Genomic DNA, 20,766 nt, shown 5'->3' on the forward strand with positions numbered 1-20,766 from the left:
CTTTTTAGTAAGCCTCAGTTTTTGCAAGCATCTTACAACCTTTCAAAAAATTGAACCAAACAATAACAAAAAACCTGAGAAAACTAAGCCACATCCCGACCCCACTCCGCTCTACCTAGCAAACAAGCAGCAGGGACGTGAAAACAGTGTATCTGCTTCATCTCCAAGGGCTAAGGTAACTTTATGACACAAAACCGATCTTGTTTCTTAGCATTTATTACTAAGGCAAAGCTCATATTCTGAAATGCATTACACACTGAGCAATGCATTCCATGGGGTAAGACTCTATAAAATATGCTCATTTATAATATAAAGAACTCTAAAAGAACTCCCTTAATAAAATAAGCCTTTGCTCAACCTGGCTGCCAAGCTGACTGACTTTGGCAAGCAAGCTTGGAACTTCTTACATATTACAAACATTATCCCTTTAAAATGGTTAATTTGACTATGTTAAGGAATGTAAAAATAAACCCTGGTTTTGGTAAAGTCAAGTTGAAGCCTGACCAGACTTCTAACATAATCTGTAACTATCATAATCAGATTATATAATTGGCAAAAAGGCCCTGAGTCTTGGCTGGGGAGCCTTTTCGACAACAGTCTTTTTTCCTATGTGGACGGAGTAAAGTGTATATAACGTCTACTTGAGAAAGAAACGGGGTGCTCCATGTCTTTATTTAAACCAGGCTGTAGCAGGGCTACGTTTCTGAAACACTAGGAAAGCACGGACACAGAAGGGAGCAGGACAACAATGAACAAGAACGAGTTTGGACAGAGCAGAGAGGGTGACTGGAACTCGGGAGCTAGGCGGACACCCAGTGCACCTCCGCTGTCACTTCACCTTCACAGGACTGCGGACTGAGGCAGAGAGATTCAACCGCTGCAGAGACCATAAAGCGAGTAAGCAGCGGAGTCAGGCTCCAAACACTGAGTGTCTTCCAGAGCCCAGGTTTTCTCCCCTCACAGTGTGGCAGGGAAAGGGGAGGGGCCGGCAAGGGAATCAGCATCAGGCAGCACCAACTGGCTTTACAGCTGGCTGTACTGTCTACTCTAGACAGCCATGCTCTTCACAGTATCCAACCCAGAGCCCAGACAACTGTGGGAGCTGATGCTTTGGTTTTAGGGCGACTGCCATGATCATGTGCAGTGGCTTTTGTGGATCTATGATCTCCAGATTTCAGAGGATATCATTTGTGTGTTACGTAAGTTTTTCTAATGTAAGAATTTGGTTCGTTGAGATTTTGAGGAATGTTTTTATCATTTATCATTCCTTTGTTACATTCTAAACAAAATATAACTAATATAATTCCATTAAGGTGACCAAAAAAGGGGCCGTCCCTCTCAAATATAACTGTTTTTATGCCAGGAATATTGTCCAGTTGGTAAACTGCTTGTTGTGCAAGCCTGAGGACCTGAGTTCAATCTACAACATGACCATGAGGAGTCACGTGTGGTGGTGTGGTGGTGTGGTGGTGTGGTGGTGTGGTGTGTGGTGGTGTGGTGGTGTGGTGGTGTGGTGGTATGGTGCCACAGGCCTGTGCTGGTGTGCGCTGGCCACGGAGTTCTAGGTTCAGTGAGAGAGGCTCTGCCTCAAAAACAAATAAACAAACAACAACAACAAAAACCACATGTGCAGAGACTGAGGAGGTTACTTGGCATGACTCCTGGCCTCTACATGTATCTCTCTCTCTCTCTCTCTCTCTCTCTCTCTCTCTCTCTCTCTCTCTCTCACACACGCACACACACACACAAAACCACAATGTAAGCTTCATTTTGCTGCCACAATTGGAAAAGGCTCTTAGTGCCTTGATAGAGCAGGAAAGGCAGCCTGGCCCAGTGCGGCTTTCTCTACTGATGGGGAAGACCTTCCTTCACCTGCGCTGTGCAGCAAAGCTGCGTGTGCCATGGAATACTTACAATGTCACTAGTGTTCCTGAAGAATCAAATTTCACATTTTATTGGATCTAACTGAATGACGTAGGTCTAAAGACTGCATTTATTCCTCCTTGTAAAAACTACCTGACCAGGAATCCTAGTGATGTCACAGTTTGCTCTGAGAAGTGAGGATAGACAACTCTTTCATGGTTAACTTTCTCCTGGTAGGGAAGAAAAAGGGATATGAATTTACATGTTTCCATATTATAACAGCTTTACTTGTACCTCTGTAAAACACTGTTGCTTAACTTCTGAGCTCCCAGTACAGAGCAAACATTCAGGAGGACAACCCAGCTGTGCTTGGTCCAGGCTGGACTCTGGGTATCTTACCCAGTGTGCTACCCTACCACTCTGAAGCTGGGACCCAGGCGTGCATCTCTCACTCGCCTCCAGCACCTGACAGTAATTCCTCAGCGCACGTGTGCTAAACTAGTGAGTAGGCAACCTTTGCCATTCTCCACTCCACCTTAGAGAAGTGTTTGGGTTGACTCTGGATGACAGGGCAAAGCCAAGACTCTAGGGTCAGCATCAGTGCCCACACTGATGAAGTGTGCACAACAACTTTTGTTCCTATTTCTTGGATAAATCAAATAGCACTGTCACCAGGGTTAAGGACAGAGGAGCGGCTGGGCCAGAGCTGTAATTCTGCCTTGGCACGTTACAATATATTTTATTCAAAAGAACATGAGTTAAAGGGGTGGATTTATATCTTTTAACAACAAATGAATTCTCGTTTCTTACTTTTTAGGAAAAAAGTCCCTTCATATAGACAGTGACTAATCTCTCATGGGAGAATGGAAATAAAGTCTCTCAGATAGTCAGAGACTGGCAAACCAGACACTGGAGAAAGAAAACACACAGGTTGAAATCGCACCTCAGCAAGTATGTAGTGACGGTTAACTTTTAAGGGGCTAATGGGTTCCAGGGTTCCTCTACGGCAACCACTGATAACTGCATGGCTCTTAATTGCTCTGTGTGCTGCACAGTGCATGCGAAAGTAAGCACCTGTCTGTGGAAGCAGCCTCACAGACACGTAAGTGCACTTGGCAGGGACCCCAGAACGCCACAGGTGAGCACACTAATGAGCCTGTGGTGCGGCCAGCTATGGCGCGCTCTGCCATAGGAAGAACCCTCCCTGCAACAGCAAATGAAAAGGTAAGGGTTGGACGACAGAACTCGACTGCTACTTCTGGATACAAAACTCCTAATTAACCGTGCAGCAGTATTATGGCCTTCCACTTCAATATGGCAGTGAGACCACAAATGAGTAACTGGAAAGTTGTTTCAACAGCTTAGGCGGAGCATGACTGTGTCGTGAGAGGCATCTCCTGGCCTTTGGAAGACACAGAACAGATCAGTGCTGCACAGACCTTTACACAGCTGGGCTGCATTTGGGTATAAAACGAGCAAATGCCACAAGGCACCTGAAACAACTCCTCTTTCCAAATCCTCTTTTCTACCCCTTTCTAAATACTTTGCTTTTTAATTAAAAATTATATTTAACCTCCTGGCTTTCTGAGTTCTGGGATTATAAGCAAGCATTTGCCAACTGTGCCCAGGGCAGTGTGATTCTGCTCTTACTTATAGCGTGATCCTCCTGTCTTTCTCCCTTATGTCTCTATCAGTTCCTGGCTACCCTCCAAGGGTCGCACAACCACCTTCTCAGCCAGACCTAAACTCCATTTACCTCACTGATGGCCACCATCTCTGAACTCCCACAGTTCTTTGTTCCATGCAAAGCGCCTTCTTCACAATGTTCCTCTTACTTCACTCTGAACCCCCAAGTGCTCGATGAACAAGCTGGTTTAAGACTTGTGGCACAGGCTTTGTTCTGACAGGGAGAGACTATTTCCTGCCTTTCTTAATGCTTTCCGGTCCTCAACTAATCAGGTTAATTAATGGTTGAACAACGGATATGAGGACAAATAAAAAAGCCTTGAAATACTTTCTTTTAAGCTATTTTATATTCAGTGATAAAATATATTAAAACAAAATATACTAAATGTAATTCTACAAATCATAAAATTAAGAAAATCCTTAAAGAGAAAGTGACAAGGAAGTGAGTGGCACAATGCTCTTAGGAAGATCAGCCAGGGAGTGAATGAGGACCTGTGCTGTGGAAGGGGAAGACGCAGGAAGACAGACAGCTTCACGTAGGTAGCAAGTGGGCAGGGCTAAAGTTACATCGTCTGTTTGATTGACCTCTGAAAATATTCGCATGGCTTAAGTACTTTATGAATAAAAAAGTTACAAATAAGACAAAGTATGCAGCCTGAGGGTTGACCTGTAGCACAGATGCAAGCCTTGCTAACAATCAGGAGCCCTCAGGTGCCGCCATCTCTGTACTTCACTATCAACCTTCAAGATACCCTTTAGGAAAGCGTCAAGTCATGAACACACCTCAGATACTGAGCAACACTTCATGGATGGCTAAGTGGCAACGTACAATACAGCAAAGGCTTAGAAGCACAAAGAGCCCCTGCAGGAGATCAGCCTCTAAGACAACCCTGAAAGGGCAGGGTAGGAGAGCTGATAAAGGCAGTCTTGTTTCAGAACCTTATGAAGCAGGTCTACTGCTCACAGGGGCTTTGTGGACAGTTCATTGGCTGAGGAAGAGGAGGTGGTGCCTGGCTCAGTGCCACAGTAGAATGCTACTATAAACACCTGCTAGCCTGAGGTCTTTTGAGATAGCCCCTAGCAGCACTATGTCCTCAGTGTCACTGCTGTGTGTTACCAAGCATCGTCACACTTTCAGGGGAACTCAAGGGACAATCACCTTTTCTCTTTCGTTTTATTTTTATGTGTGTGTACATATGTTTGTGTGTGCATACAGATACTCATGCAGTCAGAAGAGCGTCTGGATCCCCTGGAGATATAGTTATAGGCAGCCATGAGCTCTCTGACGTAGGTGCTGAAATCTGACCTCGGGCCTTCTGGAAGAGCAAGGAGCACTCTGAATTGCTGAGCCCTCTCTCTAGCCCCTGATGTCAGTCTTTCACTGTTACTGTCCCAGTCCTATACCTGCATTAAAACCATGTCTCACCAAATCCCAGGCCACTGGACACTGCAGGCTCTGCCGCTTACTCAGAGCCCTTCCTCTCTTCTGCATCTCTGTGACTCGTATCACCATTTACCTATCCCCTCAGAAAATAGAAATCCATTACACTCCAATGTAATCAATCACTGGAGACAATAATCTACTCCCTCTAGAACTGACTTCTTTCTAAATCCTACTTCAAGTCACCACCAATCCTGTCTAATGCTGTCTTCTTATCCCCGTAGTCCGGGCCCAATTCAATCTGTTCTCTGTAAAGCACACTGTGATTCTTACCTACGATACTGCACCCAGTAGATGGCTCCTCTCAAAACAAAACAGGTAAAATAACATGGCTGGCAAGGACGTAAAGCCCTGAACTCTGCACTGCTGGTGGGAATGCCAACGGTGTAAGAACTGGGAAAGATCAGCATGGGGCCCTGCAATCCCACCTCGGGTGTGGTTAGAGACCCCACACAACTGAGAGCAGGGGTTCCAGTATGCCCACACTCCACACTGGTTAAAAGGAAGTGTCCATGAACAGAAGAATGCATAAACAAAGTGACTCTGTTGAGTAAGTGAAAGGAACCAGTCACAAGTTGACCAATGCTGTGTGATCTCTCATATATGAGTACAACACTCCCTGGAGGGAGAAGATCCAATGGTGACTGTCAGGGGCAGGAGAGAAGGAGAAAGTGAGGCTGGTGCTTAATGGGTACAGAGTTCAGGATGGGAAGATGAGGATCTTCTGGACTTGGGTAGCCACAGTGCTTGTTCAGTAACATGAATGTATTTAATGCCACTTAACTGAACATTCACTCAAAATGGCTAAAATGGTATTTTATGCAATTCTTATCTTACACACATATGCACACACACAGAAACAGAAAGACAGAGAACACACACACACACACACACACACACACACACACACACACACACACACACACCAACTCTTCAGAATAAAGCCCAGAAAGCCTTGGTTTGCAGTTCCCTTCAGGACTTGGACCCAGTTCACCTCTCCTCTTACAACTCCTCTCTATAGTCCAGTGATGCTCAGTTGTGCTGGGCTGGGCTCATACCATGCTGCAGCTCTATACATGTCTGTTCCTGCTATCTGCAAGGCCATGACCTCTTCTCTCTCTACCAGTGTGAGGCATCCTCAGTACCATGTGCCCCTTTGTGGTGGGATTTACCACAATACTGGAGCTGTTTATCTGATTTACCTTTCAAGTAGTTCAAGACTTGGTGAAGGCAGAAAAGCGATCTCACTCTGTTCAGAAAGACACCTTCGGTGTGGCACACACGAGTACCTCACACACATTACTGATTATGTGTGTAACCAGATGCAGACGATCTGTGGGACTGTTCTCAAAGTAGAATAAGGTATAAAATATGGACGGCATCTTCAGCCCAGGAAACCAGCTAGGTCTGTATTACTCTGCAATTAAGTTCTAAAGGCAAATCCACAGGGACTCTAGGAACCCAGACACCCAGGGCCCTACACTATCTGCAGTAAGTCCCCAGGGTTGTAAGATCCTCGGTGGCAACCACAGGCAGAGGCGGGTTCAGACACTATCAGCTTGAGTTTTAATGACTTCCCACTCAGTGCACACAGGACTTCCCACTCACAGTGCACACAGGACATCACACTCACAGTGCACACAGGACTTCCACTCACAGTGCACACAGAACATCACACTCAGTGCACACAGGACATCACACTCACAGTGCACACAGGACATTACACTCGCAGTGCACACAGGACATCACACTTACAGTGCATACAGGACTTCCCACTCAGTGCACACAGGACATCACACTCAGTGCACACAGGACTTCCCACTCACAGTGCACACAGGACATCACACTCAGTGCACACAGGACTTCCCACTCACAGTGCACACAGGGACATCACACTCACAGTGCACAGGACATCACACTCCACAGTGCACACACAGGACTTCTCACTCACAGTGCACACAGGACATCACACTCACAGTGCACTGGGACTTCCCACTCACAGCGCCACAGGACATCACACTCACAGTGCACACAGGACTTCCCTCACAGTGCACACAGGGACTTCACACTCACAGTGCACACAGGACATCACACTCACAGTGCACACAGGACATCACACTCACAGTGCACACAGGACATCACACTCAGTGCAGTTCCCACTCACAGTGCACACAGGACATCACACTCACAGTGCACACAGGACATCACACTCACAGTGCACACAGAACATCACACTCAGTGCACACAGGACATCACACTCACAGTGCACACAGGACTTCCCACTCACAGTGCACACAGGACTTCCCACTCATAGTGCACACAGGACTTCCCACAGTGCACACAGGACTTCACACTCACAGTGCACACAGGACATCACACTCACAGTGCACACAGGACATCACACTCACAGTGCACACAGGACATCACACTCACAGTGCACACAGGACATCACACTCACAGTGCACACAGGACATTACACTCGCAGTGCACACAGGACATTACACTCACAGTGCACATAGGACATCACACTCACAGTACACACAGGACATCACACATACAGTGCACACAGGACTTCCATTCCTTTTGAATTAGGTCATGAACAAATGCTAAGTAAAATCCAGAAACTCTTGGCACAACCTGGCACACTGAAAGCACTGGTTATTTGCCCAGAGTTTTAAAGCTTTCAGACTTATTATATGGGGTTCAGCTTCAACAGCTTCAGTGTAACTGGCTGGCTCACCTCACACTCTACAGCCATGTATATAATTGATGACTCACTCATGTAAGTACTTATGAGTGTCGCTTTAGATCTACTAGTTACAGAGCTTAATTCAGCATGGGAAGGGTCCAAACCCAATTATGCAGCCCAGAGGGGTTAGAACAAATCATGTAAGGCCTAGCCTTAGGGGGATTCCATACACTTCTAGAACACTGAGGCTCTCACATCTGACATGGAAGAATACTCAGAGCCCACAGAAACACTGCAGAGCACTCTCCTCCCCACACTGCTCTTCAGCCTTTTCACACAGCTCTGCCCTTTCCACCCTGAGCCAAGCCTAGCCAGTCTTGACAATCTGCAGAACCTGACAAAGGTGGACTCCCAGACTGGACCTAGCTCCTAATGGACAGGAGCCTGCTGCATGTGCACAGTGGCTCACTAGTCTGCAGTAAGAACAATAGTGTAAACCATTACATACATCTTTGAGACAATAGGCTGAGCAAAATTTGTCAGACATGAAGGAATGCACGCAGCATGATCGTGTGCACACGTAGGTCCAGGACAGTCAACAGAACAGCCATGGTTTGTACGGCAGTGAGAGGCAAGGGCTGACGGGGGCACAGGGACACCGTCTGCAGTGATAGACATTGCACACCACTCTTGTGGACACTAGTGTGTGCCTCTGAGAATCTGGTCAAAGTGCACCTTACGCCCGTGCACACATGGGAAGAACACCATGACCGAAAAGGGAACGTGCTGTCTTTCTGGCTTATCAAAGGTTACCACCTAAAATCACACCCGAGTGCTGTGTCACAAAGTCCTTAGTTCTCCTCAGTGATTATCAAGTACTTCTGAGAAGCATGTATCAAAGAAGGGGGTCGAGGCTGCAGAAGGAAGGACTGACGGTGACGGCAATTCTTACGCCACTTCTCAGGCTACTGGGTCTGAAATTGTCAGAGTCCCACATGCATTATAGGTTCCTTGCTAAGGAAGCATGCTACTTCCCTCTGATGTCAGTATACTACACAGTCACTCAGACCCCACGAACAGAAACTGAGCACGGACACACATAATCACAAGGACGCAAGCAATTTTAGCTTCTTTTCATACAGGCCGGCCACTGCTAACACAAAACAGAGACTCCTGTGTAGGTAACTTCACCACAAGCACAACTCGTATGCATAGAAACAAAAGTTGCTAGCTATAAAACTTTTTGTTAAACGTAAATCTATCTGGGACTCCTAGCCTGCCTCAATACATAAGGTAGACAGCAACTGAGAAAGACAGTTGACACCAGCCTTGGGCTACACACACAAGTCACATACATGTATGTACACCACACATACAGACACACATACAGAAAGTCAATGGATAACACAAATATATTATTTCAATTATACTGTAGTGGGCTTCATACAGTTCACAAAATAAATGTCTATATGAGTTTTTTCCCTAACCATTTCCCTGTTTCTTCTGGAGAAATGAGTAGAAGTTGTCCCATTCATGAGATCCGTTTTAGGTGAAGGCCAACAAGACACCCCAGTGTACTCACCCGATGATGGCCAGGTGCTGCCGTACAGGCTGGTGCTGGAAATGGTCAGGCCACGGGTGATGAAGGCAGAGAGATGGCGAGGGCTGACGGCAGTGCGCAGCCTGATACACAGGTGAATGGTTTGGACACAGAGAGGCAGAGTATTCGGAATGTGGCTGCATGCAACACGAGGTCAAAGCGGAGGATGCTGCAAGGCCAGCCTCGGGATGGCACTCTTGGTGACTGGTATGGCTGGTCACAGGGTGATGGTATGGACAAGGGTGGCAGCACAGAGCTGTCTGAGGCGTTCTTTGGTTGTCTAAAGGCAGAAAGGATGACTTAACTGTGCCATTAAGTTGCAGGCATCCATTTGGACTTGCTTTTGTCCTTGGGGTTTCTCTGGGCGCGAGCTGCTGAGCTGTGAGGTCTCCATCACTGGGGGTGAGGGGACTAGGGTTGGTAGTGCTGGTGGAAATGCTGCCATTGCTCAGAAGCACAGAATCACTTCCGCTGATCACAGCCATGCCCGAGTTCTTGGTCCTAGAAATGACAGAGATATAAAGCGATCCAGTTCCAAACGGGCAGGAAGCATAAATAAGGAGGACATGTCAGACCCATAAACACAGCTCCTGGGAATGAGTGCTCCTGCAGGAGTTACAAGCCAGTGTCTACACCGAGCCCACCCCACTACTTCACGTTTCCTCTGTCCTATCTCTACCCCTCCTCTCCTCAGGGCCTGCAGTCTCTTCCTCCGGAAAGAGAAAGGAGAACAGCAATGGCACCTCAGCTTTCCCACAGCAGTGCTTAGGGCTTCTGATTCAGGAGTGCTGGCAAAATGAGGGGTGACGTCGAAGGCAAAGAGCTGTGTGTGCTTAGATAACTAAGTACTTCTAAGGCTGGTTTATGTCTTAGAATAATGTCAACAATTTAAGAATTTTTTTTCTCTAAGTCACTAAAATCCCAGAGTATGAAAAAGCCTATTGAAATTAAAATTAGTTAGCTAAAAAATCTTAAGACACAGATTATCAGACATGAAAGTTTTTTTCCCTTTAGGCACACTGTAAAAGGTGCCCATGAATTCACTTTCTATGTTGGACATAGTAACATTTGCATAAGAAAAATGAATTGTGGATGAGGTTTGTTTCACATTAAATTTTCTTAGATTTTTTTCCCTCCTTCGCCCAGGCCTTCACTGTACAGGAAAACCCTACGAACACCTTTGTTCAGTCAGCATGCAACACAAAACTAGACAACCTGACACCTCACTGCCAAGCAATATTAACCACCCAGCCCATTTTAGCAATATACTCAGAAACAAAATCTAGGGATTTACTATAAGAACAGTCATGGAATGCCACTGACTATTTACCATGCACATGGACTCCTTTACATCCCTAACCTTTTGATGTGGCTTCTAGAGAAATCGTTCTCCTGCCCCTCTGGACATATACAAGCATCAAGAGATGTAACCCCTTTTCCATCGGTGTGCACTATGTAACCTGGGTCTCCCAGGTACAAGGGTGCCGTCCCGTTTCCACCCACTGCATCAGCTCAGCATAGGCAGCTCTGAGCAGACCCCACCACTGGAACACACAAAGCTCCCATCTAGATATTGGTACCCACAGGCTACTCGGCATGCTCTGATGCAAATTTAGCATCATTAGTTTAATACTTATCTTTCAGATAAAAACTCTCTCTGTGGGGTTGGGGATTTAGCTCAGTGGTAGAGCGCTTGCCTAGCAAGCACAAGGCCCTGGGTTCAGTCCCCAGCTATGAAAAAAAGAAAAGAAAAAAAAAAAAAACTCTCTGCATCCATGCATAAACTCAGCTAAATAAACACCACAAAGAAATTAATTACAAATCAAAACTGCCTTTACAAATTGTTTTGGGAGAAAAATAAAATATTTTAAACCATGTACACATAAACACACGTCTGCCGGCCCCATCCTCTTTTTCTACAGGCCACTGAGAGTTTTATTTATGGTACGGGAAGTGGCTCTCTCCATCATAAAAATCACTCTTGGATAAAAACAGCTGGTCTAAGCACTGATACAGTATCCCCAACACTAAACAACGTGAACTCAGGGCACCTCACTCAAAGAGAGCAAAGCAGATCAGGCTAAGGTGACCGGCCAGAGCTAGGTGGCTGGGCACCACCAGACTCCAGCCATCTCCCTGATGGCCACTGACTTTCCCACTGGGGAAGAACACAGCCTCATACTGACTGTTAACAGAAAGATGGGGTGATTGGGAATGTTTCCAAATGAACAGAGCATAAAGAACATTAAAGAAGCTTAGCCTTTTAGAACGTTAGCTGGAATTCAGCATGTGGGACTGCAGTGTGGGAGCAGTCACCAGGTAAGGTCTTGAGGGAACACTCAGGAAAAGCCTTCACTTTCCCAGCTGCCCTCCAGCCTCTGCAGAGCCGCCTAACAAAGGCACCTCTGAGCTGGCTGACAGGAGCAGCAGGAGGACAGGACTGGTTTGCTCACTGGTTTTCAATCACACCAGGCTGAGATGGCACCTGAAATGCTCTTTTTTTTTTCCACATTGAATGCAATCAATCCTACTGACTAGTTAATCCTATTACCTACCAGCATAGCTACTGGATGGGAAACAAGCACCTAAAGTAAGTTCTAAAGTAAACAGTTCAAAAGTAAAACGGGCCCAAGACAGCTTGACATCAACTTATAATGCCCTCTAGAGTACCCTAAAATTGTCTCTAGTACCCTAAAATTCTCTGATTTTCATCTAGTTTTTTTCTAATTAACTCTCCTCGTCTTCAGGGGAAATGTTTATCTTTCTCTATAGCCAGCAGCACAGCAATCGTAGTCCTTTATAGCTCTAAGGCACCGTCTGTCGCTGGAGAGCTGACAGTGTCAGTGTAGCCGGCACAAGCACTTTATTCTACCAAATAACTTCTTCCCCTCGCCGTGATAAAATGCCGCTTTACAAATGCTGTTTAGAAATGCAACTTGTTTAATAACCTGGAGATTTCTTGCAATGAAGCAGGCACTGGTGTGTAGTACAGAGTAATGTGAACTCAGACTACTGATTGCAGTTAGAGAAATGGCAGGTGCCTTCTCGGATTTGGCCTCTTTAATCATAGTCATAAAATGGAAACAACCAATTGGATCATAAATAAATTAAACACAGAGAGACAAAGCAAAACCAAAACAACTGTGTGAGGAAAGGCCAATGGCTTACCTAGGCTCAGAGCTGTATGGGCATAGGGCTTCAGAAGACTAAGACAGCAAGGCCCCAGTGTGAAGTCAGGGGCTGACACCAAAGCCCACACTGAGGGAGACCAGAGGCAAGCAGGGATTTAGAGATGGGCTAATCCTAGGATGCAGGGGAACTGAGAGCAAAGCATAAAGGGCAGAGGAAGGAAAAGTACAGCAAGCAGTCCTACACAAGGAGACTCTAGAACACGTTAACTGCTTTCCCTTGACTCACACGGTGCTAAGAGCCACCGTGTGACGATAAATGATGCAAGGACAACCGTGTTTACTGTGGCACTCAAGGTCGGTTTTGAGTCAAACATAAAGAAAAACTTACAGACAGTGATGTTCAAACCAGGATGCTCTCTTCAGAGTGTTTCCCCAGAAGGCTCTCCCCACCCCCTCCCTCCCGCTCCCCCACCCCGCCCCGAGCACCCCTTCTCAGGCTGCAGGAATCTGATCTGCCAATATCAATTCATCAAAGCCACTGCTCACACCCACCCCGACTTGCCCAGGAGCACTTGTCATGTTTGGGTGATTCAAATAAGAAAAGATACGGAATGTTCCACTCCCTAGTGTTAAAGCCCAGACTGTGTTCTAAGATGGCAACTGAGAGATCTATGACTGAAAATAAATAGCAAGGGTAAGGGTGAGCTTTAAAGCTAATTCTACCAGCCACAAACTGAGAAGCTCGCTCAAAGTACCCCAGTCTCCCTGTCTCAAAGTCTTGCTTTCTTCTTAAGTTTGTTTGAAATGAAAAGTGATATGTTTTTCTAAGGCACTACTTATCAAAATGTGAAATATGTTTATCGTCTGGCCTACAATTTTATTAGGGTGACATTTCAGACACATATGAATAATGTATATGCAGATATATATGGATGACATGCATAGCATCAGGGGCTTGGCTACAACACTCTAAAGGTGAAAACTGAAAACAACCTAATTTACAATCAAAAACAGACGCTCAAATTCTGCCACATCTTGTTAGTTATTACATACAACAGGAAAGAAGGGTCACCCTGGCATGATGGTTACATATCTAGAATCCTAGAACTTGGGGCTGAGGCAGGGGAATGGTGCATTGGATTCATTCTGAACCACACAGCCAGATCCTGTCTCAAACAGACAGACAAAGGCACAGAACACAAACCAAACCCCCAAACCGGTGGTTTAGATCTGGGTGCAGTGGATGGGAGAAGGCTGTGGACACTATCACATGCAAACAGTTATCTGCAGACAGCTATTCTGTTAAGAATCAGCGTGGTTCAGCTGAGGAATGCCGAATGGCTGAGAAGCACCTAAAGAAATGTTCAACATCCTTAGTCATCAGGGAAATGCAAATCAAAACAACCCTGAGATTCCACCTCACACCAGTCAGAATGGCTAAGATCAAAAACTCTGGTGACAGCAGATGCTGGCGAGGATGTAGAGAAAGAGGAACACTCCTCCATTGTTGGTGGGATTGCAGACTGGTACAACCATTCTGGAAATCAGTCTGGAGGTTCCTCAGAAAATTGGACATTGAACTACCTGAGGATCCAGCTATACCTCTCTTGGGCATATACCCAAAAGATGCCCCAACATATAAAAAAGACACATGCTCCACTATGTTCATAGTAGCCTTATTTATAATAGCCAGAAGCTGGAAAGAGCTCAGATGCCCTTCAACAGAGGAATGGATACAGAAAATGTGGTACATTTACACAATGGAATACTACTCAGCTATCAAAAACAACGACTTTATGAAATTCATAGGCAAATGGATGGAACTGGAAAATATCATCCTGAGTGAGGTAACCCAATCACAGAAAAACACACATGGTATGCACTCATTGATAAGTAGATATTAGCCCAAATGCTCGAAATTTACCCAAGATGCACAGAACACATGAAACTCAAGAAGGATGATGAAAATGTGGATGCTTCACTCCTTCTTTAAAAGGGGGAACAAGAATACCCTTGGGAGGGAATAGGGAGGCCAAGTTTAGAACAGAGGCTGAAGGAACACCCATTCAGAGCCTGACCCACACGTGGCCCATACATATACAGCCACCAAACTAGATAAGATGGATGGAGCAAAGAGGTGCAGGCTGACAGGAACCGGATGTATATCTCTCCTGAAAGACACAGCTGGAATATGGCAAATACATAGGCGAATGCCAGCAACAAACCACTGAACTGAGAAGGGGACCCCCGTTGAAGCAATCAGAGAAAGGACTGAAAGAGCTGAAGGGGCTTGAGAGAGCTTCCAGGGACTAAGCCACTACCCAAAGACTACACATGGACTGACCCTGGGCTCCAACCTCATAGGTAGCAATGGATATCCTAGTAAGAGCACCAGTGGAAGAGGAAGCCCTTGGACCTGCCAAGGCTGGACCCCCAGTGTACGGGATTGTTGAGGGGAGGGCGGTAATGGGGGGAGGATAGGGAAGGAACAAAAGAAATAGAAGGGACAGGGAGGGTTAGGGGATGTTGGCCTGAAACCAGGAAAGGGAATAACATTTGACATGTAAATAAGAAATACCCAAGTTAATAAAGATGAAGAAAAAAAAAGAATCAGTATAGTTAAGGGCAGGAATGTCGCTCAGTGGTAGAGAGCTTGCATGTGTGATGTTTCAGAAATGACAAAACAGTCTGTGTGGTTAAAATAAAGTGTGTGTGTGTGTGTGTGTGTGTGTGTGTGTGTGTGTGTGTGTATACAGTTGCTTGGGGACATCACAATTTGTGTGCTTAAAATTCCATCCTATAAAATACAAAAACTCACACTTCAAAAGCACATAATTGAACATATTATATAATTGTGATACGATCTGTCTGAATATGAAATTTTATTCACTAATACAATATACACCCAACTATGCTAGTAACACACTTCATTTAAAGGCTGCAATGGGATTATACACGCGGCCTCAGAAGCACAAAGGCATCTGAAGTACATGAAGAACCATGCAGCCTGCAATTGAGAATCACAACTTCCAATCTGGCCAGAAAACCGCCACAGTAATCTGAGCGCTCTGTCGAAGAGGATGCAAAGACCCGACCCAATTACCACTTAGTGAGGCCGTCACTATCCTCAACACACACAGGACTCACCTTCCTCGCCATCGGCAGCACAACAGAGTGCTTCTGTGGTATTTCCAAAGCACTTCCACAGGCAGCATCGCCTCCAGGAGAACACATGTGGAAGGCATGACCTCGTCTGCATTGCACAACAAAGCCTGCTACAGATACTCAGTAGGCTGACTGAGTCAGATACCAATGGTGAGTGCTGAAGCAGGGAGGACTGGAGCCAAGGCGGGCAGCCTTCTGCAGACCCACCCTCTGACGTCAGATGCTGATGTTACGTCAGCTGCCTCCCCACGCTCACCGCACTCAGGTCCTGGTTGTGACCTCACCGCACTCAGGTCAATGGTTGTGACTGCAGCCCATTCTGTAACCAGTTACATTTTCGGAAGAGCCGTGTTCCCTAGAGCACAGTCACTGGATTAAAGAGTCCAGTGTTGGCCTCCAAACTTAGGTCTGCTGGGGATGTGCTTAAAAGACAGGTTCTGAACCATCTACCCGGAGGGCGGCAGCCTCAGCCGCCTGTCTGTGCTGCGCTGGTCCCTGGCACGAATTCTCCATGGAGAGGCTGCGAGGCAGCAAAGGTGCCAGGCCTACGTAAGGGCAAGGGGACGCCCGCCGCAGGAGGGTGAACAGAAGGGCAGAGAGAGAAATAAAGAACCATCCCTCTGAACAGGGCAGAGAAAGGAAGACATTTTAACAGAAGTTCTAATTAATAAGCAAGTTTAATTCTGGCTTATATCAATTCTCCCAAACTGTGCTATGTCCAATTTTGATAAAATTTGACAGGTTTTGAATAACTCATACATAAGCAATAAATTACTTTGCCTCTTTTTCTCCAAGTAGAGGAGGGCCTTCAGGTCTTTTCACAAAGGACATAAGCAAACTGGGAAGTGTTTGTATCTGTTAGCTATCACTCTTGTTCGGTTGGAAGCCACTCCTCTGACACTGGCTGATCTTGCCCTGAAATGCTGGCCTTGGTGCTGGTCACCAGTTCCATGCTGCTCTCAGTCCTCAGTGCTGTGGTGGAGAGGACACAGGCGGCTCCTCTGAACTCTGAGAGACAGCGCCTGTTCAGGAAGGGAGGCTCTAGAAGGCAGCTAGCCTGGCTTTGTCTCAGGGAGCTTTCTCATGAAGCACTAGTGAACTTTTCAAAAGCCATCATTCTGTGTGAATCACTTTCTCAAAATACCTCTAGGAGGACAGTTGAACCCGTTAGAGAGAAAACTAAGGTTCAACGGTATTAAAGCTACATCCAAATCACACGCCTGGGAGTAAATCCAGAGCCTCTAAGGGCAAGGCTCTCCACACCCTCAAGAGGGCTCCAGGGAAATGTCAGGCTCCACTGCTATTTACAGGCTCACCAGAGACAACTGACATAACCTTCTGTCTGAAAACCCACATAAAAAAGCCTCTAAACTCGGTATTTCCCAAGATAGCTGAAAAAGTTACAATTCAGCATTCAGGAGTATCAGAGAGGTATCTGAATTAGAGGGTGTTACCCAGCTTCCACTGCATTACTAGCTAGAACAGAAACCAAGCCAACTGACCCATCATGCTCTTGCCGACTTTTCGGATAATTTTGAAACAATGTAATTCCAGTGTAGACACAGGGATCTTCTTACCCTCTGAGACAAATTAACTTATTTTTTGGTTCATAAACTTTCTATCATTAAACTCTCCTTCAATAAGAATGTTCACACACATCTCCACCTAAGCGCTAACCACCATTTGTTGCCAAGAACCATATAAAAGTGAGTGCTGTTGCTGTTACCCCATAAACATAAGCTGCAGCAAATCTGAAGCTGGTTTCCCTGCATCCCATGCTCTTGGTGTCTTCCCGCACCGCCTACTTGTCCCAGAGACATCCCCTCAGAGACACCCCTCAGAGACATCCCCTCAGAGACATCCCTCAGAGACATCCCCTCAGAGACATCCCTCAGAGACATCCCCTCAGAGAGAGACATCCCCTCAGAGACAGACATCCCCTCAGAGACAGACATCCCCTCAGAGACATCCCCTCAGAGACATCCCTCAGAGACATCCCTCAGAGACATCCCCTCAGAGACATCCCCTCAGAGACATCCCTCAGAGACATCCCTCAGAGACATCCCTCAGAGACATCCCCTCAGAGACATCCCTCAGAGCCTCTTTGGCAGCTGCGTGCTTCCCACCATGAAAAGGCAAACTGGTTTAGATGCGGGAGCTCTGAAAGGATTATATCCTTTTTCAATGAGAATTCACCTTTGAGAGTGAAATGTACAAGGCGTTTCATCATTATACAACCTCTTTGACTATGATTATATATTTAATGTGCGTTGTTAAAGACAGCACGGAAGATAAGCCATCAGTGCTACATACATATCTTTATACAAAAGTACTGACAGTATGTATAAAAGCTTAAAGATCCAGGAGAAGAAGGGCCAGACTTTACCCACATTTACAACAGCTTGGGAAAAGCTGAAGAATCTCAGACAGCAAATGCAGCAGAGCGAGCCGCGGAAAGGCTGAATTTCATTTCTAAGATTCACCGGTTCTCAAGGCACGGATATATCTCAAGGCATGTGCAGGAGACAGCTGAAATGGCAATTTCAGGCTTAGAGAAATTATTCTTTCACTGTTTATGTCCTTTGCCATCAGGTATACACGGGAGTAAAGACGGGGTTTCTGGTTTCCCATCCGAGGCAAAGGATGCTGACTCGGCCAGCACCGTTCTTAGCATGAACACCTTACTACATACTTCACGAGCTCCACTCCATATCGCAATTATGAAAGCAGTTCTTGGGCAGCCACAGAAATGATCACGTCACGCAGCACCCTCTCAAACTCATGGTGTAAGTGGGAGAGATGAGACTCGTATCTTTGAGTCTGTAGTTCAGATGAGGTTAAATTATTTGTTAACTGTAAATCTAGAGTACTGTGTTAATCCACATAACCAAAATTATGTGAACTAAAGCAAAAGATGCTTCCTAACTCAGATATGTCCAACAATGGCGATGAAAAAGAAGCAGTTACGTAACTCCCACCCCAGGCAAGGTCCGAATTTAAATCACAAGTCTGAGGGGAATGTAATGAGTGCACGAAGCATTTGCAAGGCTGTAAGTCTGCTACCACAGTCTCCACCGCGGCCACACATCAGGTCACTTTTGGTAATGTATCTGTTTTAATTACAGAAACCGACTCCTGGCCAGCAGTTCTAATTTCATTCATTCTATAATGGTACAGCCGTCAGTTGTTTTTTTAAAGCTCTCACGTGATTCTAATATACAGCCAAAGCAGCGATTCACAGTTTACATAATCAATGTTCACCAGTTTCTAAGAGGATCCAACAACTGTCACTCAAAATACTCGACATTGAGAAATTACTTCGGGAAACGTAACAGTGCTGCACATCTAAGGGCGGAGCGACACATACGTTCGAATGCAGAACACCCGCACCATCTACTTGCTTTCTGGGTGATGGTGCTTGCACTGAGAAGGGTGGGATAAGGACACGGTACAGAGCAGCCTTGTTTAGACCTCAGTGTGAATGAGAGAACTGCAGAATTCCTGAAACAACCCACCGTCACAGTCTCCATGACTTGTGGCTTTTGGAAGGCAGGTTAGGAAACAGGGACTTGGACTAATGCGTTTATCTAACCCTCGACAAAAGTACATCCCAACACGGGTCAGTTTCTAAAGTGATGTCTTCAGCTCCTCCAACAGAAGGCAGTGTCCCTGAGGCCCACGCCGAGAAAGGGGAGGATTCTAGTCACACTCTGAGTGTCCTAGGATTCTAGTGTCACACAGCCTCCAGATGCCAGGCTGCTGCCTGGCTTTATGCCCCTCCAAGTAAGAACTACAGTGTATTCTGGCATTAGCAGGAGCCATGGGATTTAACAGTCCTTGTCTTTAGGTCATCTGAACACACTCTTTCTCAAGAAAACTCAACTTGCAGCAAGGCAGCCTCTCTCCCCTGCTCGGCTTTTCTTGGTCACACAGGATCGTGTTACTGAGCCATCTAGAGACACTGCATGATGCTTAACACTTCACATACTGCAAACCCTCAAACTTTTATCAGCTCAGAGGAAATACCCATCCTTGAGGTAAGCCAAGAAGAAAAACTATCTTTCACTTATTGTCTCACTAAAGTATGTGAAAATTTTAAAAAATTTTCTCATTTCATCAAAAATTGCTTGCCAGAAAGCATTTTAAACTATGTGATTTAAATAGTAATGAGTTTACAGAGAATTAGTGAAAGTTCCCCTACAAATGCTAAGTGTCTGTACCAGGCCCCCACCCCCTGCTGATCTGTGAACTTTCCTCATAGGAAATCAAAGTCCCAGGGCTTAGTCCCAAATGGGTCCTTCCCTGCAGAGTCAGGCCCAGAAGGTCTCAAAAGAATCTTTTAGTTTACTTGGGGAACATCACTCAAGTATTTTTAGGAAACATTGTTAAGGGCATCCTTTTAGGAAAGGACTCTGAGAACTGGTTAGGAAAACAGTGAATTCATAAAGGGCTTGTTCTTTTTTCAATTTGATCCACATGTTTACTGTTAGTAAAGCAGGGTATAGTTTTCATAAATATCTTCCTATTCCACACTTAAATTAGCAACACAAATGATCCTGCGTTCTGACACATGCTTTCCTGTACAGTAACAGTATCTACTGCTGACTTGGGATTGTTTGCCTGCAAAAGTAACAAACACACATTTTTCTGTTAAATAGGCAAGCATCTCTATTAAGCAATCCACCTGAAAAGCATCTACTGTGCTCCTTGTGAGTGTTCTTATAACTTAAATATGAAGGCAGGTGTTAAGTGATCCTACTTGGCAGTGACTAAAAATGAGAAAATGAAAAGTAAGGCAAAGAGAACAACCAGTCTGTTTCTCAAAGCTAGCATTTCACTTACCTCAACTTCATCTCCTATGTTGGGGTATGATCACTAATTACAATGTTTTAAGAGACAATGTTCAGTATATGTTCAGGCTGTCCAACACATGCATTTGCGTTTTAAAGGCCATACTGTGAGAATGCTCAGATCTAACCCCAGGACTCAGGTCAGTTAAGACAGAAGGAGAAGAACGGGGAATAACAACTACAGAAAAGGAGATTTCTCAGGAGTTACCAAAAAGAGTAATTGGTTCAACGTAAGCTACACAGACAGGAGATTATCGCTAAAGGTTAGAGGAATCTGTCTTACACAGATCATGTTCCAAGCTGAGACAAGGCTAATGAGTTTCTTAAACTGCATGGTAGAA

At 45.6% G+C, this 20,766-nt stretch overlaps 1 protein-coding gene across 4 annotated transcripts in view; it reads right to left on the minus strand.

Annotated features, from left to right (window-relative positions):
• Disp1 (dispatched RND transporter family member 1) overlaps positions 1 to 20,766 on the minus strand; it is a 133,633-nt gene that overhangs the window by 47,005 nt on the left and 65,862 nt on the right. For 2 of the 4 annotated variants that reach the window (XM_032914932.1, XM_032914930.1), the window contains exon 2: positions 9,262 to 9,780. The exons of 1 other annotated variant lie outside the window; for it this stretch is intronic. In XM_032914932.1, coding sequence (XP_032770823.1) covers positions 9,262 to 9,764 — 503 coding nt within the window. In that variant the 5' untranslated portion in view covers positions 9,765 to 9,780. Of the gene's footprint in view, positions 1 to 4,975; positions 5,027 to 9,261; positions 9,781 to 20,766 lie in introns of those variants that run through there. One more of the 4 variants, XM_032914933.1, reaches the window with a different exon arrangement.

This window comes from Rattus rattus, chromosome 10, assembly GCF_011064425.1.
Source record: "Rattus rattus isolate New Zealand chromosome 10, Rrattus_CSIRO_v1, whole genome shotgun sequence".
In the NCBI taxonomy this organism is placed as follows: domain Eukaryota; kingdom Metazoa; phylum Chordata; class Mammalia; order Rodentia; family Muridae; genus Rattus; species Rattus rattus.